We start from the raw sequence: 25209 nt of genomic DNA, 5'->3' as shown, positions 1-25209 counted from the left end.
GCTGGGGTACTTCAGCTGCCCTTCAAGGTCCACCAACAGCCGCCAGTCCCTTGGAGAGGTCAGAATGCCTGCAGATGTTCTTTTGGCAGGTATTGGCTGCTCCCCAGCTCTGACAAAGGCAATGGTCTGCTTGCAGGATCGGGACCGCTTCGCCCACTCAACTCCTGTGCTGACGGCTTCAGTGATGGTCTTCAGGACCTGATCATGCCTCCACCTGTACCGTCCCTCACCAAGTGCCCTTGCACAGCCGCTGAGGATGTGCTCCAGGGTTCCTCGCTTGGAGCACAGTGGGCACGCAGATGACTCTGCCTTGCCCCATGTGTGCAGGTTTGATGGGCTTGGAAGCACATCGTACAGTGCCTGGATGAGAAATTGGATACGGTGTGGTTCGGCTTTATATACCTCAACACCAATGGGTCTTATATTATAGAATCAATTATCTTTTAGTCCTCTGTTACATGATCTTACTTTTATCTTCAAATGCAAACAGAAGTAATGGGGCAAAAAATACTGAAAGAAAATTCACTGACACATGATAAATCAGAGCTCTCGGCTGTAAACACAGATGCACTCTCATTAAATCCTCCTGATCCCAATCTATATTGATCTCCTTTAAACAGAGTGGGAAGGTTGCAATCCCACTTAGGTCAGATGCAGACAAGATAAACGACCTCTGATACAACATTACTTTGGTCATTTTTCTGCCCTGTCCTAAATTTAGAATTAAGCTCTCTAAATTGAACTGCAGATTTCACTTTAACCCCTGGAAAATTGCCTCAACAGGATCCAATTTGACCTCCAGAGCTTCTAGCATTTCTTTTCTCACCCTACCTTTCAAAAATTTGATTTGTCAATTTCCCAAGAACTACCTCACAGAGCAATCTCTTCCAGCCATGTATCACTTCCTCTCATCCTGGTCCTCTGCCAATTGCTCATTGCACTATTCGATTTGCCAGTGACTGCCACTCGACACACACTTCCATCACCAATAACCCCTCCAAAGTCGGCAAAGTTCACTTAAACCTACTGTATATATTTCTATCCTGTCATAGAACACAATTAAAAATGTGTAGAGTTTGATTTTCTTTTTGTTGAACCAGCTTATAGCTTACAGCACTTCACCACTCTACAGGAAAGATTAAGAATGATATATAAAAGATTCACAAGGATGCTGCCTGTACTGGAGAGCTTGGTTTATAAGGAGAGGTTGTGTCTGTTTTCCTTAGTGCAGAGGAGCCTGAGGGTGACATGATAAAGTTATTATGAGAGGTATAGAGAGGTTAGAAAGCCAGAGTCATGTTTCCCCACAACAGTGCGTCTTTAATGTGAGGTCATGGGTTTTGGGTGAGAGGAAGGAGGCTTAAAGTGGATCTGAAGGGTAAATTGGGCACTTGAAGAGTAGTTGACATCTGGATTGAGCTGCCGAAGGAGATGGTAGAGATAGGAACAGTAATCTGGACAAGAAGGTTGTCGTGGATGTGGTGGACAAAAGGGCCAGATTCTATGTTGTACAACCAAATGATTCTGTGACTTCTCAGATATGAGAAACAGCATCTCCATGTCCATGTTGTGGAGTCCTCGAAGAATTCTGTCTTTCAGTGAGGTCAGCTCTCATTCCACTCAACTCGAAAGGATGGAGGTTTATCTTGTTCAATAATTTCTCAAAAATCAGACATTTACATAAACACTGTGATGAGTCTTCACTGCACTCTCTCTAAAACAAGTATTTGTTTTTGCAAAGCAGACTAGAACCATATACAATACTGTACTCCAATATTATGGTCTCAGCAAGGAAGACGCTTACTCCTGTACTTGAATCCTCCAGTAATCAAGGCAAATACAGAATATCATTTTCCTTCCTAATGGCTTGCTGAACCTACCTCTTAGCTTTCAGTAACTCATGTACAAAGCTACAAATGCCCCTTTAAACATCAAAATTTCTGAATCCCTCACTCTTTAAAAATGTTTAGCGTTTCTCTTAATCTACTGAACTGGATAGCTTCATGTTGATCTCCCAACAAATAAACTGCTGAAGAAAGTCAGCTTCTGTGTGGGAAAGAAACTGTTGATGTGTCAGGTCGAAACCCTGAATCAGGTCAGAGAGTCTCAGTCTCTTGTGTCCCACTCTGATTCCCATTGATTTCGATAGGACTCCATTGCCCACAATATGCCAACCTGTTATTCCTTTGTTTTGTTTTCTATTTTTTACTTGGCTCTTAATCAACACTGGCATATTTCCCTCAGTTCTGTGCTCTCAGTTCTTTTACAGTACTTTCACCAAGCTTCTACATGGAACCTTATCAAAAGCACACGGAAAATCCAAATGCACACATACATTGGCCCGACCTCATCTTCTTTACCAAATGCACCTCAAAGAATTCCAATGGATTAGTTAGGTCTAATTTCCTTTTCATAAGTCCTCTGCTGAATCCTATCATTTTCCGATTACTAATTTCACATCCATTATAAGACCACAAGACCATAAGATATAGGAGCAGAAGTAGGCCATTTGGCCCATTGAGTCTGCTCCGCCATTCAATAAGGGGCTGATCCAATTCTTCCAGTCATCCCCACTCCCCTGCCTTCACCCCTTACCCTTTGATGCCCTGGCTAATCAAGAACCTATCTATCTCTGCCTTAAATACACCCAATGACTTGGCCTCCACAGCCACTTGTGGCAACAAATTCCACAGATTTACCGCCCTCGGAGTAAAGTAATTTCTCTGCATCTTCTAAATGGACGTCCTTCAATCCTGAAGTCGTGCCCTCTTGTCCTAGAATCCCCTACCATGGGAAATAACTTTGCCATATCTAACCTGTTCAGCCCTTTTAACATTCAGAATGTTTCTATGAGTTCCCCCTCATTCTCCTGAACTCCAGGGAATACACCCAAAGAGCTGCCAGACGTTCCTCATATGGTAACCCTTTAATTCCTGGAATCATTCTCGTGAATCTTCTCTGAACCCTCTCCAATGTCAGTACATCCTTTTGAAAATAAGGAGCCCAAAACTGCACACAATACTCTGTGTGGTCTCACGAGTGCCTTATAGAGCCTCAACATCACATCCCTGCTCTTACATTCTATACCTCTAGAAACGAATGCCAACAATGCATTCATCTTCTTCACAACCGACTCAGCCTGGAGGTTAACCTTTAGGGTATCTTGCACAAGGACTCCCAAGTCCCTTTGCATCTCTGCATTTTGAATTCTCTCCTCATCTAAATAATAGTCAGCCCGTTTATTTCTTTCACCTAAGTACATGGCCATACACTTTCCAACATTGTATTTAACTTGCCACTTCTTTGCCCATTCCCCTAAACTATCTAAATCTCTCTGCAGGCTCTCTGTTTCCTCAACACTACCTGCTCTACCACCTATCTTTACATCATCGGCAAATTTAGCCACAAACGCATTAATACCATAGTTCAAATAATTGACATACATCGTAAAAAGCAGTGGTCCCAACACTAACACCACTGGGAACTGGCAGCCAGCCAGAATAGGGTTCCTTTATTCCCACTCTCGACCAGCTAATGCTCCACCCATGCTAGTAACTTCCCTGTAATCCCATAGGCTCTTATCTTGCTAAGCAGCCTCATGTGCGGCAGCTTGTCAAAGGCCTTCCGAAGATCCTAGTGCACCACATTTATTGCATCTCGTTTGTCTATCCTGTTGTAATTTTCTCAAAGAATTGCAGTAGGTTTGTCAGGTAGGATTTTCTTTTTAGGAAACCATGCTAGCTTTGGCCTATCTTGTCATGTGCCTTCAGGTACTCTGTAATCTCATCTCTAACAATTGATTTCAACAATTTCCCCACCACTGAATTCAGGCTAATAGGTCTATAGTTTCCTTTCTGCTGCCTCCCACCCTTCTTAAATAGCTGAGTAACATTTGTAATTTTCCAGTCATCCAGTACAATGCCAGAATCTATTGACTCTTGAAACATCATTGTTAATGCCTTCGCAATCTCTCCAGCTACTTCCTTCAGAACCCAAGAGTGCATTTCATCAGGTCCAGGAAATTTCTCCACCCTCAGACCATTAAGCTTTCTGAGCACCTTCTCAATCGTTATTTTCACTCCACAAACTTCACTTCCCTGACACTCTGGAATGTCCGGTATATTGCAGATGTCTTCCGCTGCGAAGACTGATGGAAGTTCCTCTGCCATCTCTGTGTCTCTCATTACAATATCTCCAGCATTATTTTGTATTGGTCCTATATCTACTCGCGACTCTTTTTCACCCTTTTATATACTTAAAAAAGCTTTTAGTTCCTTCTTTGATATTAGTCACCAGCTTCCTTTCATAGTTCATCTTTTCCTTCCCAATGACCTTCTTAGTTTCCTTCTGAAAGTTTTTAAAAGCTTCCCAACCCTTTATCTTCCCACTAGCTCTGGCTTCCTTGTATGTCCTCTCTTTTGCTTTTACTTTGGCTCTGACTTCACTTGTCAGGCACGGTAGTGTCCTTCTTCCCTTTGAAAATCTCTTCTTATTTGGAATATATCTGTCTTGCACTTCCCTCATTTTTCACAGAAACTCCAGCCATTGCTGCTGTGCTGTCCTTCCTGCAAATATCCCTTTCCAGTCAACTTTGGCCAGTTCCCCTCTCGTGCCATTGTAATTTCCTTTATTCCACTGAAATACCAACACATTGGGTTTTAGTTTTTCCCTCTCAAATTTCAAAGTGAACTCGATCATATTTTGATCACTGTTCCCTAAGGATTCCTTAACCTTAAACTCTCTTATCACCTCCAGATCATTGCACAACACCCAATCCAGCACAGCCAATCCCCTAGTGGGCTCAACAACAAGCTGTTCTAAAAAGTCATCACTTAGACATTCTACAAATTCTCTCTCTTGAGGTCCAGTACTGGCCTGGTTTTCCCAATTCCACTTTCATGATGAAATCCCCAACGATTATCATGACTTTGCCTTTCTAACACGTTTTTTCTATCTCCTGCTGTAATTTGTAATTCACATCCTGGCTGCTGTTTGGAGGCCTGTATACAACTGCCATTAGGGTCCTTTTACCCTTGCCATTTCCTAACTCAACCCATAGAGACACTACACCTTCCAATCCTATGTCATCTCTTTCTAATGATTTAATATTATTTCTTATACACAGAGCTACACCACTCCCTCTGCCTACTAACCTATCTTTCTGATACATCGTATATCCTTGGACGTTCAACTCCCAACAGCAGCTAGCTACCCTGTAGCCATGTTTCAGAGATGGCCACAACATCATATTTGCCAATCCGTAGCTGAATTTCGAGATCATCCATTTTATTCCTTATGTTGTGTCCATTCAAATATAAGACTTTCAGTCCAGTATTTGTTGCTTTCTGTTTTAACTGCACCACACCTCTATTGCCCTGTAACTCATGCCACTGCGTATGATTAAGCCTCATCTCCTGCCTGCCCTTTCTATCACCTCTGTTGCACGCTATCTTTGATTTATTTCTGTTTTCCCCTTCCTCAACCCTATCACTCTGGTTCCCATCCCCATGCCAAATTAGTTTAAACCCTCCCTAACAGCTCTATTAAATATCCACTAGGATACTGACCCCTTTGGGTTCAGGTGTAACCTGTCCTTTTTGTACAGGTCATACCTTCCCCAGAAGAGGCCCCAGTGAGCCAGGAATCTGAAGCCCTGCCCCTACACCAGTCTCTCAGCCATGCATTAATATGCCTGAGCGTGCTATTCTTGCCCTCGTCAGCACGTGGCACAGGCAGCAATCCTGAGATGACTACCCTGGAGGTCCTACTTTGCAGCCTCCTACCCTACTCCCTGAATTCTCTCTTCAGGACCTCCTCCCTTTTTCTGCCTATGTCATTGGTATCAACATGTACCAAGATTCTGGCTGTTCACCCTCTCCCTTCAGAGTACTCTGCACCCGATCCAAGACATCCTGTACCTTGGCACCTGGGAGGCAACACACCATGCGTGTATCTCTACCCGGCTGACAGGACCTCCAGTCTGTTCCCCTCACTATGGAATCCCCTATGACTACCGCATTCCTCATCCTCCTCTTTCCCTTCTGCACCACGGAACCAGGCTTAGTGCCAGAGACCCGATCGCCGTGGTAGTCCTCTGTCAGGTCATCCCCCACAACAGTGTCCAAAGCGAGATAGTGATTACTGAGGGGGATGGCCACAGGGGTGCTCTCTACTATCTGAGCTCTTTCCTTCACTTCCCTGACCATCACCCACTTATCTAACTCCTGCAGCCTCAGGGTGACTAACTCCCTGTAGCTCCTCTCCATCTCCTGTTCACTCTCCCCAATAAGCTGTAGGTCATCAAGCCGCAGCTCCAGATCCCTAACACGGTCTCTCAGGAGCTGCATCTCGATGCACATGGCGCAGATGTGGCCACCTGGGAGATTGGAAGGTTCCCAGGATTCACACATCCGACACAACAGAGCAAAATACTAACCCCACTGACATGCTCTCTATTCCTCAAAAAAATGCAAAGAAAAACTAAAAACGAAGTCCACCTACCCGCTTACCTCTTCAAAGGTTCAATTTAATGTCAGAGAAATTTATACAATATATATCCTGAATTGCTTTTTTTTCACAAAACATCTACAAAAACAGAGAAGTGCCCCAAAGAATGAACGACAGTTAAACGTGAGAACCCCAAAGTCACCCCCAGCTCCCCCCCACGTGTAAGCAGCGGTGAGCAACAATCCCCCTCCCCCCACCGACAAAACAAAAAGCGCACCCGCTACTGAGCACAAGCGTGAGCTAAGCGATAGCAAAGACAGAGACCTCTTTATTATAGACTGAACTATTTTCCTACCTTTTTCAGGTTAATAGGTCAGTAATTCCGTTTTAACAGCACTGGGTTGGACATCCTCTGGTCTTTGGGATAAATCAGTTTTCAGGCTCATTAATTTCTCTAGGAATATTTATTAACACTATTTTTTTTTCTAATTTGCACTGAACTTTGGTTGCCCACTATTTCTGGATGTGTTCTATTTCTTTTGTGACAACAGACACAAAGTATTAGTTCATTTCTCTGCCATTTCCTTATATCCAATTATAAATTCTCTTATATGTATGGGACTCACCTTTAACCTCACTAGTCTTTTCCTTTCACCTATCTACGGAAGCTCTCACAGGTTGATATTGATTTTGCTTCTCATTCTTTGCCAAATTCTAAGATGCTCATCGTTTTCAGGTTCACTGTTTCTTCTGACAATTCTATAAACCTTCTCTTATAATTTAATGCCATCTTTAATTTCTCCTTTATCATATGTTAGGACCATGTTGTGTTTTTGTGTCTTACAGGGGGTTTATTTGTTGCATTTTATGTATTATTGTTTCAACAGCTAGCCGTGGTTTGTCCATGGGAATCTATATAAAAGTGGTCCCCGCTCTCCCACAACCAACCCCAACTTATACCTTCATAACTTCCTTCGTTTAGTTTGAAAATCATGGTTTCCAATTGAACTACATCAATATCAAGCTTAATGCAAAATTCCAGAATACTGTGGACTTCCTTTCCAATTCTCTTTGTATAGCACTAGCCTGAACCCTTTCAGTTCCTCAACAGAAAACTATCTCGTATACATTCTAGAAATTATCCGTACTAATTTGTTTGGCCAATCCATGTGACACATTTAGGTTTTCCATAATTACTGACTGTAATGACTCATTTATATCGTTCCCCATTGCACTATTATTCAGTGGCCTATTCTATCAACTTCTGCTAAAGTTTTCTTGCTTCTGGCCTCACCCGACTCTCATTCTCCACTTTCCATAGGGATTGTTCTCTCTGTGATTCCCGTGTCCATTCATCATTCCCCACTAATCTTCCTCCTGGCACATAGACCTCCAAGTGACCAAAACGCTACACCTGCCCATTTACCTCAACCTTTTACCTCCATTCAGGACCCCAAACAGTCCTTCCAGGTGAGGCAACGCTTCACCGCCAAATCTGTTGGGGTCGTCTATTGTATACAGTGCTCCCAGTGTGGCCTCCTATACATTGATGAAGACTGACATAAATTGGGGGACTGCTTTGTCGAGCACCTCTATCCACCAAGAGTGAAATTTCCTAGTGGCCAACCATTTTAATTCCTATCCACTTTTCTATTCTGACATGTCGGTCCACAGCCTCCTTTTTTGCCAAGATAAGGGCACTCTCAGGGTGGAGGAGCAACACCTCACATTCCATCTGGGTAGACTCCAACCTGATGGCATGAACATCGATTTTTCCTTCCAGTAAAAATTTCTCTCTCCCTTTCCTCTTTTTCTATCCCCCACTCTTGCCTCTTGCCTTTTCTCTCACCTGACTATCACCTTCCCCTGGTGCCCCTCATTCTTCCCTTTCTTCTATTGTCCACTCTCCTCTTCTATCAGATTCCCCCTTCTCCAGCTTTTTAGTTTTCCCATTCACCTGACTACACCTATCATTTTCTTCCTAGTCCTCCTTCCTCTTCCCCCACCCTTTTATTCTGGCTTCATTCCCCTTCCTTTCCACTCCTGAGGTATGGTATCAGCATGAAATGTCAACTGTTTATTCATTTGCATGGATGCTACCTGACCTGCTGAGTTCCTCCAGCATGTTGTGTGTGTTGCTCTGGATTTCCAGCATCTGCAGAATCTCTTGTGTTTATGATTTTCTTGCTTCTGCTGCTTCTTAGCATGACCCACACTGAGGCTAATTCTACACTACGCCCTGCCAAACTAAGATCCATTCTAATTACTGTGCTAATGAGATCTGTAATTAATAGCATTACCCCACCTCCTTTTCCTTCTTGCCTATCGTTCTAAATGTGGAATGTATTGAAAAATATAGTTCCCTGTTTTAGAAGAGCTGTAAAGACTGGCAATTGATTTATCCTTGGAAAGTTCAAGGGCAGTTCCTTCCACATGACTTTTCTAACATCATTTTCAGAAGTTCAGTCTTGCATTTTAAGTATCCCACAGCCAAAGTCTACACATAAAGATAATGTGTAACATTTTAGGAAATATATGTACATAAAAGTAGATAAATGCTATTTATAGTTTTTATCTACTATACCTTTTATTCTTTCAAAGAGTTGTCCATGTCAAACACATATTCCTACCTGGGTGACTGCAGTTTTAGGTTGATTAGGATCACTATCCACAGCTTCGACAGTGAGAGTATACTCTTTGACAGATTCATAATCTAACTGTGTTATCAGCTCTAGAATTCCTTCCTTTGGATCAATCCAGAACTGCTTCATGACTTGCATGTCTCCAGAAATGATCTTGTAGGTCACGGAATTCAGCGGAAAATCATCATCTGTTGCAACAACTCTCCCAATCTTGTGTTTTGCTGTTCAGAATAGACAATTTAAAAACAAACTCATTTGTGAGATGTGCACCAGAATCTAGAATGAGCAAGGAATTAGGAGATGGAGTCAGTTTACAAGCTGAGATGAAACTTCAGCTGCAGAGGATGAAGATGTGGCAAATATGGTGGCCTACTTCATAACTTTTATTTGACGTATACAAGAGAAGGATCTGGAATGATTAATGTAATTATCCGCAATATATAATGCTACAGTAGATGAAGAGCACAGCTCCAATATGTGCCTGGGGCCTCAGGCCAATCTTGGAGACCATTTAATTCTCTATGAACTGACACCCCATCCATCACTTACCTTGTTTCTGAAAGCACTGAAATTTTCATCACTTCTACATTCTATTCTCATGCAGAGCTTTTGGGACCCCCTCTGTCATCTCTCAGCACCCATTGTCACGGATCTGTCTATGTGCTCCTCTAAGCTAACGTCTTACACATGCTCACTGCAGTTCCATAAGACTATAAGACATAGGAGCAGAATTAGGCCATTTGGCCCATCAAGTCTGCTCCGCCATGCGGTCATGGCTGATCCTTTTTACCCTCCTCAGCCCCACTGCCCAGCCTTCTCCCTGTAACCTTTGATGGCATGTGCAATCAAGAACTTATGCACCTCTGCCTTAAATGCACCCAAAGAACCTGGCCTCCGCAGCTGCATGTGACAACAAATTCCACAAATTCACCACTCTGGCTAACAAAATTTCTCTGTGTTTCTGTTTTAAATGGACACCCCTCTACCCCGAAGTTCTGCCCTCTTGTCCTAGACTCCCCCACCATGGGAAACATCCTTTACACATCTACTCTGCCTAGGCCTTTTAATATTCAAAAGGTTTCAATGAGATCCCCCCTCATCATTCTACATTCCAGCAAGTAAAGACCCAAAGCCATCAAACACTCCTCAAATGATAACTGTTTCATTCCCAGAATCATCCTTGTGAACCACCTCTGGACTCTCTCCAATGCCAGCACATCTTTTCTAAGATGAGGAGCCCAAAACTGTTCATAACTCTCAAGGTGAAGCCTCACCAGTATCTTATAAAGCCTCAGCATCACATCCCTGCTCTTGTATTCCAGACTTCTTGAAATGAATGCTAACATTGCATTTGTCTTCCTCACCACTGACTCTACCTGCAAGTTAACCTTTAGGGTGTTCTGCACAAGGACTCCCAAGCACCTTTACATCTCAGTTTTTTGGATTTTTGCTCCATTTAGAAAATAGTCCACACATTTATTTCTAACTACCAAAGTGCACGACCATGCATTTTCCAACATTGTATTTCATTTGCCACTTTCTTGCCCATTCTCCTAATCTGTCTAAGTTTTTTGCAACCTGCCTGTTTCCTCAACACTGCCTTCCCCTCCACCAATCATTATATCATCTGAAAACTTGGCAACTATTCCATCATCTAAATCATCGATATACAGTAGAAAAAGATGTGGTCTCAACATCGACCCCTGCAGAACACCACTAGTCACTGGCAGCCAACCAGAAAAGGATCCTTTTATTCCCACTTGCTGCCTCCTACCAATCAGCCAATGCTCTAACCATGTTAGTAACTTTCCTGTAACACCATGGGCTCTTAACTTGGTAAGCAGCCTCAAGTGTGGCACCTTGTCAAAGGCCTTCTGAAAGTCCAAATATACAACATCCACTGCGTCCTCTTTATCTATCCGACTTGGATTTCAACAGGTTCATCAGGCAAGATCTTCCCTTAAGGAAACCATGCTGACTTTGACCTTTCTTGTCCTGTGTCACCAAGTATTCCATGACCTCAAACTTAACAATTGACTCCAAAACCTTCCCAACCACTGAGATCAGGCTAACTGGTGTATAATTTCCTTTCTGCTGCCTTCCTCCTTTCTTAAAGAGTGGCGTGACATTTGCAGTTTTCCAGTCCTCTGGCACCATACCAGAGTCCAATCATTTTTGAAAGATCACTGCAAATGCCTCCACAATCTCTAATACTACCTCTTTCAGAACCCCAGGGTGCTGTTCCTTTGGTCCGGGTGACTTGTGTACCTTCAGATATTTCAGCTTTTTTGAGCACCTTCTCTCTTGTAACAGTAACTGCACTCAATTCTCTTCCCTCACACACTACAACATCTGGCACACTGCTAGGCGCATTCCATGGACCATCTGTGAAGCAGGAGTTAACGCTTTGCCAAAGAAACCGAATTTCTTAACTTAAATAATTTTTCCAGAGAGAATTGTTGATTGAGATCAAATTAATAAGTCTTCACATAGAAAATTGATACTTACATTCTTAATTTCTCTGTGAATTAAAGTACAGTTAATCTGTAGGCCCGTCAAGTTCTTAAGAATGGCAACCCTGGACATTAAAATCTAAACCATGAGCTGTCAATGCCCTGAAATCACTGTTGATATCACAGGTAGGGGTGTGAGTGTGTGTGTGTGTGTGTGTGTGTGTGTGTGTGTGTGTGTGTGTGAGAGTGTGTGTGTGTGTGTGTGTGTGTGTCCCCTCTATATTTATCTTAGCAGTGTAGATTTTATTGCATATACACACATTGTTTGATAATCATTAAATCTTCCATGGTGGGAAATGAGAATAACTCACTTGCTTCTGTTTCCAAAACATCAAAGTGATAGGGAGTCTTCTCAAATACTGGACTGAAGTCGTTTACAGGTGTAACTTCTACAATCACTGTGGCAGTTGCTGGAGAAAACAATTACTGAAAGTTATTCCTTTTCAAATGTCATTTTCTGGTCTCACATCTAACAAAAAGAAATGTACAATATGACAATGATATTATTCCATTTCACACATGCCACATAGTAGCTAAGCTGAGAAATCATTTCAGTTTGAAGATTCACGGTTAAGCATTTTGAATCAATGCTTACAATTGATGTTATCTACTCCATTTAATGAGATGCTTTCTGATTTAAATAGAACATAAAACACTACAGCAAAGGAACAGGCTCTTTTGGTGCACAATGTTGTGCCAAACTAATTAAATAAAGGGACAACTGAACCGATCCTTTCTGCCTGCACAATGTTCATTTCCTTCTATCTCCTGCACGTGTCTATGAGCCTCTTTAACACCTCTATCATATCTGCCTCCACCACCAACCCCCCTCCCTCAATAGCACATTCCAGGCACATACCACTGTGTAAAAACTTCCCCTGCATATTTCCTTTGAAGCTACCCCCTCTCACCTTAAATGTGTGCCATCTGGTATGAGACATTATTAAATCCATTTTCTGAACATCACCTTTTGTTCAGTCTATAAAATGAAACTGTAAACACCAATGACAAAAATGACATAAACTTTGACAAACTTCTATAGATGGAGAGTGATGGTTGCATCACAGCCTGGCATGGAAACACCAATGCCCTTGAATGGAAAATCCTACAGAAAGAAGTGGATACAGCCCGGTCCATCACAGATAAAGTCCTCCCCACCAAGGAACAACATCTATACGAAGCATCATCACAGGAAAGCAGCATCCATCATCAGGGACTCCAGCCACCCAAAGCATACTCTCTTCTCACTGCTGCCATCAGGAAGAAGGTACAGGAGCTTCAGGACTTATATCACCAGGTTCACGGACAGTCATTAACCCTCAACCATCAGGCTCTTGAACCAAAGTGGAAAACGTCACTCAACTTCCTTGAAATGTTACCACAACCTATGGACTCACTTTCAAGGACTCTTTACTTCATGCTCTCGATATCTATCTCTTTTTTGTTTATTATTGTTATTTCTTTCTTTTTCTATTTGCAGTTTGTGTCTTTTGCACACTGGTTGAATGCCCATGTTGGTGCAGTCTTTCGTTGATTATATTATGGTTATCATTCTATTGTGGATTTATTGAGTATGCCCACAAGAAAAATAATCTCAGGGTTGTATATAGTGGCATATATGTACTTTAATAATAAATTTACTTTGAACTTTGAATTGAACTGAATCACCACCCTAAATCGGTATTGAAACCTGGAGTAATCAATATTTTAACGATTTTCTGAGATGAGTCATTCTGTGAGGAGGATCAAGGGGAACACTTTAATTTTCACGTCCCTTCTTTACATTTTAAGATGCATCCTTTCTAACACATTATACTGTTTGTAGGTCATAAACTCTGATAAACAACATTTTCATACAGTCATGTGCAAAAGTCTTAGGCACATGTAAAAAGATTCTGTAAAGCGAAGATACTTTCAAAATAATGAAATTAAAAGCTATATATCAAAAAATACTATAAAGAGCAGTAAGTGGTAAAAAAAAATTAAATCAAATCAAAATTTGGTGTGACCACCTTTAAAACTGAATCAAATCTCTTAGGTACACTGTGGTGCAGTTTTATAAGAAACTTGGCTGGTAGGCTGGTTGTTCTGAGCATCTTGGAGAACTTGCCACAGTTCTTCTGCAGACTTTGGATGCCTCACTTGCTTTCGTCTCTCCAGATAATCCCAGACTGCCTCTCTGATGTTCAGAACAGCATTCTGTGGAGAGCATACCATCTGAAACCATATAAAAAAATCTAAGGTGCCTAAGATCTTTGCACAGTACCGTTCTGGGATAATACACCTGGAGGCTGCTAAAAAAATAACTAAACTAGTAGTTCCAGAGGCCAGAATTTTACCAGCACTGGTATCAAAAACATGCCCACCAAATCTCAGTGAGCTGATGGAGTTTAGTTTTCCTGATTGAGGCTTAGTTCAAATGAATCTGTGTTATCCGGGAACTGATGTTGTCAAGGGTCAGAAAAGCCAGCTGGACTAAGGAAAACAACAGGAATTCTGCAGATGCTGGAAATTCAAGCAACATACATCAAAGTTGCTGGTGAACGCAGAAGGCCAAGCAGCATCTATAGGAAGAGGCGCAGTCGACGTTTCAGGCCGAGACGTCCTGACGAAGGGTCTCGGCCTGAAACGTCGACTGCGCCTCTTCCTATAGATGCTGCTTGGCCTGCTGCGTTCACCAGCAACTTTGATGTATGTTGGTTGGACTGAGGAAAACTGACAGACAGCAAAACTCTATTAAGTAAAAGGAGCTCTCAGTTAGATATATTTAAAAGGCTTTATTGAGTGCAAAGACTGGGTCGCGCCTGTAGATTAAGTTAGAATCATAGAATAGCTGCAGTGAAGAAGGAATCCACACATTATGAAAGAAACCTTGTTTTTTTTAAACATCCATGAATTTTCAAAATAATCACACTGAGGATATTAGACTTCACGTATGAAAAATTTTCCCTTCAAGGTCAAAGTCATGGTTCATCAGTAATTATGGCTTAGAAATCTGTTTTTTTAACAGCAAGAACAGCAGCTAAAAGGTTGAAGTTCACATCAACTTTCTAATTGTATGTTGAATGCCTCAGCAAAGACCGTAATAGCGCACCCTGTGGGGAAGAACGAATCACTGACAGCAGCTTCTGAATTTTCACATTGAGCGTATTTTAGCTTGCATGGTGCTGCTGTCAGTGTTCCTCCAATGTAATGTCACCACAAAGACCAGACCTTGATACAATAAACATAGCCTTGTCCATCGTTTTATTTGTTAAACGGCAAGCAGTGTGTTAAATAAAAGCTGCACAAAAATAGCAGTCGGGTGAGCATGCTGTGAGCAAGTCATAATGGTGTGGTATAAAGAAATACTTGCTGCTCCTTGTGATGGGCTAATGAAGGTTTGGCAAACAGTAGTGAAAAACGATGCTCAGGAGGCTGACAACATGTTAATGGTGTAGGGACAACGTAAAGTGGATATGTGTGGGAGGGAACACAAGAAGTGATAGCTTATAATTACTGGAATGAAGTTGAAGGTTGAAGAATTTGAAATCCATAATTCCATAGCAGTGAGAGTGCAGAGGTAAAGCTGAAAGAAAAATTAGTGCAATACCATTTGATAATACTTTTATAAATAGAAATGTAAGGGAATAATAAATGAGGAGAATTTATAACATGAAAAAGGCTTCATGGCCCTGGGCAGCTTGGACTACTTAATACATAAAGTCCATCTTGGAAAAACTCCAAAAAGCACAAAGAGCTTGTACGTTTGCAACTATAGCCAGAGGAAATTTGTTAACAATTAAGAAGAACATAGTGGATAATTCACTTAAATAAAGCCTGTGGAGGGACCCCTTCCCACTGCTTGGGCACTTTAGGTGGGATAAGGTTACGAGTGACGAACCAGAATGATGATTGTGACAGTGATCTGCTTGCTGTGTGATCTCCCAGTCTGCCAGGACCAACATGATGCACAGAAGAGGGACACATGCACATATTTATCATAATTTTTGTTCCTTTACCTGCGGGCAAACAAATCTCAAGGTTGTATAACTAATACGTTCTTTGATAATAAATGAATCTTGAATCTTGGCAAAAAAAATGTGCCAGGCAGCTGAGCCCGATTTCACTTCAGCCGTTCCTTTGGGAAACAGTTACAAAGAATTATCAAATGAAAGATGTCACCAGAAGAGAGAAGACTTTAGGAGATATTTCCTGATACAGATAGTGACAAAGTGTGATTGACAACAGGAAAAAATACATTTTCTATTAGTGCTTATGGACTTGTTTTAGGAGAAACTGGATATTTGAAACAGAAGTCTATGGTGAGAGTATGGGCTGGTGAGATTAGTTTAGGATAACTCTAGCAAAGACATGACAGATCAAATAGGTTTCTGCAAGGTTGTAAATATTCGCTATTCCAAGGTGTTATGCCAACAGTTGAAGAAGTATTAACCGCTAACTCCTAAATCTACTGTTGAGTGTAAGAAATTTAAACAAGGTTGCACGAACACATGAACTAGCTAAGAGTGCTCCTGAGAATGGCACATTCCCTACCGTAGTTGATGCTGTATGTGTTCAGTGAGACAATGCATGCATAAGAGATATAGCACTAGGGCTTCTGTATAACTTTTCTTGGGGTATTTCTTGAACTGGGTCGATTAACAGCTCTGACAAAACTACAACAGTAAACCCCTCCCATGATTTTCATACCTGCTCATTAGTCTTAAAGGTTCCTACAAGAATGCCAAACAAATATATCCTGCTGAACGGCAAACTGGAACTGAAAGCTGTGGTTCTGATCACTACTCAAGGTGATTATCAGAAATGGACAAAGAGTCTAGAAGCTGTTTCAGGTGTGGCCAGTGTCAGATATTTTATTTTAGCTTTTCAATATGGGAAAGAGTACATTTCTAGCTCTTAATATACTGAAGCTTCAGGAAACCATCTGGTATCTAGAAAACAGAAGATTCATGGCCATATTTCTAACCTAAACTTTTAAATTGGCATTAAATTAATAAAAAAGTGGAATTCACAAGATGTGGAAACTGCTCTTTACATTTTCTTCAGACATGTCATATTTATTACTTCAGGAAACATTATCCTGTAATAAAAATTTCCCATTGCTGTGATGACTAGCTGACTCACAATGTCAAACATATATGAAGAAAGTACTTCACTCACCAGTGTGAGTGGAGATACTTGAATCGGACACAGCTATCATCATTGTGTATGTAAAACCCACAGCAGCAACAGCTACATCTTCATAATCCAAGTCTTTAGCTCCTACCTAAAAACCAAAAATACCATCTCAGAAATTGTTTAATGTGTAATTGTGACAACCAAAAGTGGCTGTGTGTGTATGTGTATATAACTACAACACAAACAACAAAAGCAAAAATATCAGAATAAAAACTGAAAGATGGTATACCACTTCTGGGGTTTCCAATTCCTTCAATAAGAAAGGGAACTCCAAATTTAAAAAGCCCAAAACTGAAATGTTGACCTCAGCCTGGACTGTGGCCTCCTAACAATCAAGTGCTAATTCCAGAGGACATAGAGTACATATCTAACTAGCAGAGATACCCATTTTGCATTGGTGTTGTCATTCTGTCTCTCCAAGAATATGCATAGAAGACCCTAATCGAGTTAGGGATAAACCAATGCAAAAATCTCATTTCCTTACAAAGAATGCAGGAATGGATTTTAAATAAGTTGCATTTATTCAGTGGGAGTGGAGGGAAAATCTTGGTTAGGCTCTGTAAGTAGCAGAATCAGAATCAGGTTTATTATCACCGGCATGTGGTGTGAAATTTGTTAACTTAGCAGCAGCAGTTCAGTGCAATACACAATATAGCAGAGAAAAATAATAATAATAATAATAAATAAAACAAAAATAATAGTATATTAAAAAAGGGAGGTAGTGTCCAAAGAGTCAATTTCCATTTAGGAATTGGATGACAGAGGGGAAGAAGCTGTTCCTGAATCGCTGAGTGTGTGCCTTCACGTTTCTGTACCTGACGGTAACAGTGAGAAAAGGGCATGTCCTGGTATGGTAGATTAATGGCTAAATTACTGGATTATCAACCAGAGTTCTGCAGCATTGATTGGGGAACGTGAGTTTAAATCTCACCAGGGCAATTAGGAAATTTAAATTCAAGCAATTAAATAAGTTCAGTTAAAACTAGTCTTGGTAGCAATAACCATACAACTGCAGGATTTTGTTAAAAATCCACCTGGCCCTGCAGCATCAGTGTATTTCACGATAGGAAATCTGAGATGTCTGTTTAAGAATAAAAAGATTTTTTTTAGTTTGGCATGCAATATCAAAGCCCATTATTTAGTCTGTCGGAAAACCTGCTGTGTGGCTGCTGGCTAATCAATTGAAATCTAATTATGTTAAATCTCAAATCAATCAGATTTATAACCAAAATGATCGATTGATATTGGATCATGTGGGGATTAATCAAACCTTTTGTGATTTTTATTCTTCTTTATATCAATCAGAGTCTCCTCGAGATTCTAAATATATGAATGATTTTTTAGATAAGTTAGACTTCCCTCAGATTTCACAGGATATGTCTTCTTTATTAGATACTTCCATTACAATGGATGAGATTAAGAATGTTATTTTTTCTATGAATCTGGGGAAAGCTCCTGGCCCTGATGGGTTTACCGTTGAATTTTATAAATGTTTTGCTTCTTTATTGATTCCTTGGCTCTATAAGGTTTTTGAGGCTTCTTTGAAACTTGGTAAACTTCCGGAATCTTTTAATAGAGCATCAATTTCTTTAATACTAAAGAAGGATAAAGACCCTGCTCAATGTGCATCTTATAGACCAATATCTTTATTAAATGTTGATTCTAAAGTTTTTTCCAAGTTATTAGCAAATAGACTAGAAAAAGTACTTCCTTCTATTATTTCGGAAGACCAAACGGGTTTTATTAAAGGTCGTTACTCTTTTTATAATATTCGTACATTGTTAAATATCGTTTATACTCCCTCACAAAATGTTCCTGAGTGTGTTATTTCTTTAGATGCCGAGAAAGCTTTTGATAGAGTAGAATGGCCTTATTTATTTAAGGTGCTTGAAATGTTTAATTTTAGCTTGAAATTTATATCCTGGATTAAACTGTTATATCACTCCCCTGTAGCCTCGGTTCGTACTAACTCCTTAAACTCACCTTTTTTTCCTCTCTTTCGTGGTACTCGACAAGGCTGTCCTCTTAGTCCCCTATTATTTGATATTGCATTAGAACCTCTTGCAATTGCTATTCGAGAATCTTCAAATATTACTGGGATAACTCGGGGATTAAAGTCCCATAAATTATCACTCTATGCTGATGATTTACTTTTATATATTTCTAATCCTGAGAGATCCATTCCTGCTGTTTTAGAGTTATTAGCACAATTTGGTCTTTTCTCAGGTTATAAATTAAATCTTAGTAAGAGTGAACTTTTTCCGATTAATAAACATCTTCCCTTATATTATAAATTTCCATTTAAATTGATTAATAATTACTTTTCATATCTTGGGATTAAAATTACTTGTAAACATAAAGATTTATTTAAGACTAACTTTTTACCATTAATAGACCATATTACTCAACTTTCATCTAAATGGTTTCCCTTATATTTAACTTTGATTGGTCGTATTAATGCAGTTAAGATGTTTTTTTTGCCAAAATTTTTATATGTGTTTCAGGCATTACCAATTTTCGTTCCTAAATCTTTTTTTGATAAAGTTGACTCTAAAATTTCTTCATTTATTTGGCAGAATAAGAATCCGAGACTGGGTAAAATACATTTACAGAAAGCTAAGAGAGATGGAGGTTTAGCATTACCTAACTTTAGATTTTATTATTGGGCTATTAATATTCGACATATGAAATTTTGGTTACTTGACCGGGACATACTATCTATTCCTAAATGGGTAGCATTGGAATTACAATCTGTTCAGGGTTATACACTTGGTTCTATTTTAGGTTCCTCTCTTCCTTTTGATTCGAAACGCCTTAAGCAGGTCTCTAACCCGATAGTTAAATATGCTTTGCGCATTTGGTTTCAATTCAGAAAATTTTTTGATCTTAATCAATTCGGGTTAGCGATTCCTATTTTAGGTAACATATTTTTTCCTCCCTCTTTTACGGATCGCGCTTTTCAAACTTGGAAGACTAAGGGTATTTTACGGTTTTTGGATTTATTTTTAGATGGTTCCCTTATGTCTTTTGAACAATTATCTAATAAATATAACTTATCAAGAATACATTTTTTTAGATATTTACAAGTTAGAAATTTCCTAAGTACTATACTTTCTTCCTTTCCAATGCTTCCTCCTATATATATTTTAGATTCGATAATTAACCTTAATCCATGTCAGAAAGGTGCATCGGCTATGATTTATAATATTATTATGAAACTTAGGAAAGCTCCATTTGATAAGATTAGGGTAGATTGGGAACAGGAATTGGGGCTTACCATTTCTGTGGATGATTGGGGGCAGATTTTACAATTAGTTAATACTTCCTCTATTTGTGCTAAACATTCCCTAATTCAATTTAAAGTGGTTCATAGAGCACATATGTCCAAAGATAAGTTAGCGCGTTTTTACTCGCATATTAATCCTTTCTGTGATAGATGTTCGGGGCAGATAGCCTCTTTAACTCATATGTTTTGGTCTTGCCCTACTTTGGAAACTTTTTGGAGAGATATTTTCAATATTATTTCTAAGGTATTAAATATAGATATCTCTCCTCACCCTATTACTGCTATCTTTGGACTACCTAAAATTTCTAGTAATCTTTCCCCTTCAGCCCGTAGAATGATTGCATTTCTTACTTTAATGGCGAAAAGATGTATTTTACAACATTGGAAAGAGCTTAATGCTCCAACTACCTTTTTTTGGTTTTCTCAGACGATTTTATGTTTGAATCTGGAGAAAATTAGAAGTAACCTTTATGATTCTTCATTTAAATTTGAACAGATTTGGGGACCTTTTATTCGATATTTTCATTTAATGTAATATTTACCCTTCTTGTTTTTTTTTCACTGTTTTAATGGAGGTCGGGATTGAGGACGTGATTTTAAGTTTAACTCTGTTTGGTTTCAAGTTAGCCCATTGCTTTGCTTTGCTTTTAGGTAGTTGCACGGTGGGTTTTTTTTGGGGGGGTTTTTTTTCTTTTTTCTTTTTTTTTCCATTGATATATATAAAATCTAGTATACTATTATGTTATCTTGGTTTCTTATGCTTAAATTACATTGTTTGTAGTATTTTCTTTTTGGTATTGTTATCTTTTGGAATTTTATTGTACTTTAACATTGTATTAATGTTTATATGGCTTACCTTTTTTGTATACTTACTCAATAAAAAGATTTAAAAAGAAAGGAAAACCTGCTGTGTGATATTTATGGAGTGTGATGGCATAACTAAAGCAACTTTCTCTAATGAGAAAGTGTTTTTTATTAAATGTGATGATTAAACGTTAGAAAAAGAGAAAAGTATACATGTGCAGGGCATGAAAATTAATGACAATAAAGTTGCAGAAACACAAGGTAATATTTCTATTAGAATCATATTAAACTTAATCAGACTCCGATGGACACCAGGGATATGGATGACAGTGCACTGCACACTCAGTTATTTGACTATGATATGAAATGCATATTCAGTGCTTTTATTTTATTTTCTCCTTGGATGCAAAGCATTTAATTTTCTGCATGGTCATCAGCAAGGATTTGGCATTCCTTAGTTAGCACTCTTTATACAATAAAAGATAATGAGTTTAATAAAATCACCTACTCCACTATAAAAATACAATAAATTTTAGTTAGTGTAAATTAATTAAATAAGGCCAACCTGTATAACATGATCTGCACCAGATTTTTGGACAAAAGTATTTCCAGGGCCAAGGAACCCACTTATGGGAAGATATGATAATGCGTTGCTTGGAATGTCTGAGTCTGTACAAATTAAAGTTGCTACCACTGTTCCTCGAAGGACTACTTCAGGATATGAAATTCTGAAAAGAAGTAGATATCAGGTAAATTTTGAGTCAGGATTCAGTTTGTGTGACACAACAGCCCAAAAATATTTCAAATTCTGATGGGACCCTTGTTCTTTGTTTTGTATATAATAATGACAGAGGAATGAGTGTAGGAGATATAATTGGTTTGTTCGCAGATGATCCAACATAGACAAAGTGGACTAGAATCAACATGTGCTGTTGATAGCGAGTAGTCTTTGGTTGCAGAACAATATTGATCCTGCAGAGAATATTGCAGGGAAATAGCAAATGGAATTTAACTTTGATGTGAGGAGATAAAATTTGGGATGATAAATAAGGCTAAAGCACAAAAAATGTTCAGGGAACAAGGTGATGTAGTATATTTGTCCAAGGTTTAGTGAAGGCAGCAGCACAGGCAAATGAGATGGTTAAGAAGGCATATGGAATACTTTCCTTCATTACGGAAGCATAGAATATAAAAGCAGGGAAGTTATGCTATAGCAATATAAAACGTTTTCTGGGCCGCAGCTGGATTATTGTGTGCAATTCTGGTCACACTATGGGGAAGATGTAATTACATTGGAGAGGATGCAGAAGAGATTCTAGGCTTAAGATAAAGGATAGGAGATTCCTTGGAATTCTGTGGGAGAATTTTTCCCAATCAAAGGTATTGAAATCTGGAACACAAAGCATAAAGTGTGGCAAAGGCAGAGCCTCAGAAAGCATGGCTGCAGGCACTTTAGATCACCATGCCTGTGCTGGTGATGAGTTCCTTCAATTGGAGCAATTAAATAAATTTGGTTAAAACCAGTCTTGGTAATAATGCCCATGAAACTGCAGGATTATGATAAAAATTCACCGGGTCCTACAGCATGAATGTTCTTCATGATAGGAAATCTGAGATGTCTGTTTAAGAATTAAAGGACTTTTTTTTAGTTTAGCATGTAATATCAAAGCCCATTATTTAGTCTGTTGCAAAACCTGCTGTGTGATATTAATGGAGTGTGATGGCATAACTTAAGCAACTTCTCTCCAATGAGAAAATGTTTTTACTAAATGTGATGATTTATGTATCTGTTAGAAAGAGAGAAAAGTATATATGTGCAGGGCACGAAAATTAATGACAATAAAGCTACAGAAACACTAGGTAATGAGCTTCTGAAACATCTGGGCAAAGAAAGCTTAGGCTGAGCACTAGAAAATTGGATTATTATAGGTAGGTGCTGATGGCCAGCACAGTCATGGCGATCTAAAGTGCCTGCAGCCATGCTTCCTGAATCCATGAGAAGTTTAAACACAAGGGTACTTTGTGTGATGGATCATGGCAACATGTTGGAAGATGCAATGGACCAGTGATTATCAATGAACTCTAAGAATGGATTGTGTTTGTTATTATGGTCACACAACTCTCTTCTGATTTACTGAACACTGATCCTTAGGCACTGGTATCCAAGGCATCACATAATGAACCAGATTCAACTTCATACCACACTGATGCAATATTTCTCATTTTCTGCTTTCCAATTTTGGGGCCAGGTGGCCTTCCTGTATCGCTTCAGAAACCGATAACAAGAACAGTGGACTTAAATCATGTCTGGGCTAGGCAGTCTGGGAGGCTCTTCTTGTGATAATCTAGCAAGGTGCAAATCAACAGCGACATACAGGATTGCTAGAAGAACTCAGCAGGTCAGGCAGTATCTAGGAAAATGAGTAAATAGTCCGCGATTTGGGCCAAGACCCTTCTTCAGGACTGAGAATGAAGGGGCAAAGATGCTGGTGTAAGAAGGCGGCGGGAGGGGACGGAGGCTGGCTGGAAGGTGATAGGTAAAGCCAGATGGGTGGGTAAGGTCAGGGTCTGGAGAAAAAGGAATCTCATAGGAGAGGAGAGTGGACCATAGGAGAAAGGGAAAGAGGGAAGGAGGAAGGGATCCAGGGGGATTGATAGGTAGGTGAGAAGAAGTAAAGATCTGACAGAAAAGGTCCGACAGAGTGATCAGCAGCACTGGGGCTCCACAGGGGACTGTCTTGTCTCCCTTTCTCTTCACCATTTACACCTCAGACTTCAACCACTGCACAGAGTCTTGTCATCTTCAGAAGTTTTCGGATGACTCTGCCATAGTTGGATGCATCAGCAAGGGAGATGAGGCTGAGTACAGGGCTACTCTAGGAAACTTTGTCACGTGGTGTGAGCAGAATTATCTGCAGCTTAATGTGAAAAAGACTAAGGAGCTGGTGGTAGACCTGAGGAGAGCTAAGGTACCAGTGACCCCTGTTTCCATCCAGGGGGTCAGTGTGGATATGGTGGAGGATTACAAATACCTGGGGATACCAATTGACAATAAACTGGACTGGTCAAAGAACACTGAGGCTGCCTACAAGAAGGGTCAGAGCCGTCTCTATTTCCTGAGGAGACTGAGGTCCTTTAACATCTGTCGGACAATGCTGAGGATGTTCTATGAGTCTGTCGTAGCCAGTGCTGTCATGTTTGCTGTTGTGTGCTGGGGCAGCAGGCTGAGGGTAGCAGACACCAACAGAATCAACAAACTTATTCGTAAGGCCAGTGATGTTGTGGGGATGGAACTGGACTCTCTGACGGTGGTGTCTGAAAAGAGGATGCTGTCTAAGTTGCATGCCATCTCGGTCAATGTCTCCCATCCACAACATAATGTACTGGGTGGGCACAGGAGTACATTCAGCCAGAGACTCATTCCTCCAAGATGCAGCACAGAGCGTCATAGGAAGTCATTTCTGCCTGTGGCCATCGAACTTTACAACTTCTCCCTTGGAGGGTCAGACACCCTGTGCCAATAGGCTGGTCCTGGACTTATTTCACAATTTACTGGCATAATTTACATATTACTATTTATGGTTCTATTACTATTTATTATTTATGGTGCAACTGTAACAAAAACCGATTTCCCCCTGGGATCAATAAAGTATGACTATGACTATGTAAAAGGACAGAGTGGGGAACAGAGAAGGGAGGGGGTGCAATTGACAATTTGCTATGATGGGAACTCACAATCTCAAGGTTGTTAAATGTGTATCATAATTGTTTTCATGTTCCAACTCTCCTGACTACTCAACAGTCTTTACCTTGCCTCCGTAATCTTGATATTTAACTATATCTAGATTATACTGCACAATAGAGGAAAAGTACCTGGGTTCTGATAAAGGAGCATCGGCCTAAAATGTTAACCCTGTTTCCCTCATCCCAGGTGCTATCATGCTTCTTTTATATTTCAGATTTATATTATCTGCATTCTGTTGCCATTCAAGAAAACACCTATGTAGATATTGTAAGTAACCCATTGCTTCACCCTACGACAAAAGTCCTCTCTGCCTGCCTGTGCTGCTGAGAACCACTGGAACTCATATTAGTCCCACCACCACTCCCATTGTTTTCACACCTTGCACCTCCACTAATATGTTGCCTCAGAGAGCGGATACCTAAGATCAAAACAACACACTCATCATCTGCTCATTTTGCAGCATCCACCATTATCAAAAGGGTTAAATGTATCATCTCTCACCTGCACTTGCTCCACTAAACCAATCACAAGCTGACTAAGTGATAAATGAGTGTTGAAGGTACATTGCCTCATTAATACCCAGAGACGAGG

The 25209-nt window shown here is 40.0% G+C and overlaps 1 protein-coding gene across 1 annotated transcript in view; it reads right to left on the bottom strand.

Annotated features, from left to right (window-relative positions):
• Positions 1 to 25209, bottom strand: part of LOC134357021 (cadherin-related family member 3-like) — an 88083-nt gene that overhangs the window by 24181 nt on the left and 38693 nt on the right. The window contains exons 9-12 of the mRNA XM_063068331.1: positions 21439 to 21601; positions 16766 to 16871; positions 11914 to 12012; positions 9078 to 9310 (exon numbers count right to left, since the gene is read on the bottom strand). Of these exons, the coding sequence (XP_062924401.1) occupies positions 9078 to 9310; positions 11914 to 12012; positions 16766 to 16871; positions 21439 to 21601 (601 nt within the window). The remainder of the gene's footprint in view (positions 1 to 9077; positions 9311 to 11913; positions 12013 to 16765; positions 16872 to 21438; positions 21602 to 25209) is intronic.

The sequence above is a fragment of the Mobula hypostoma genome, chromosome 15 (genome assembly GCF_963921235.1).
Source record: "Mobula hypostoma chromosome 15, sMobHyp1.1, whole genome shotgun sequence".
Classification (NCBI taxonomy): Eukaryota; Metazoa; Chordata; class Chondrichthyes; order Myliobatiformes; family Myliobatidae; genus Mobula; species Mobula hypostoma.
The sequence above is the reverse complement of the archived record's forward strand: the minus strand, read 5'-3'. Positions and strand labels throughout refer to the sequence as shown.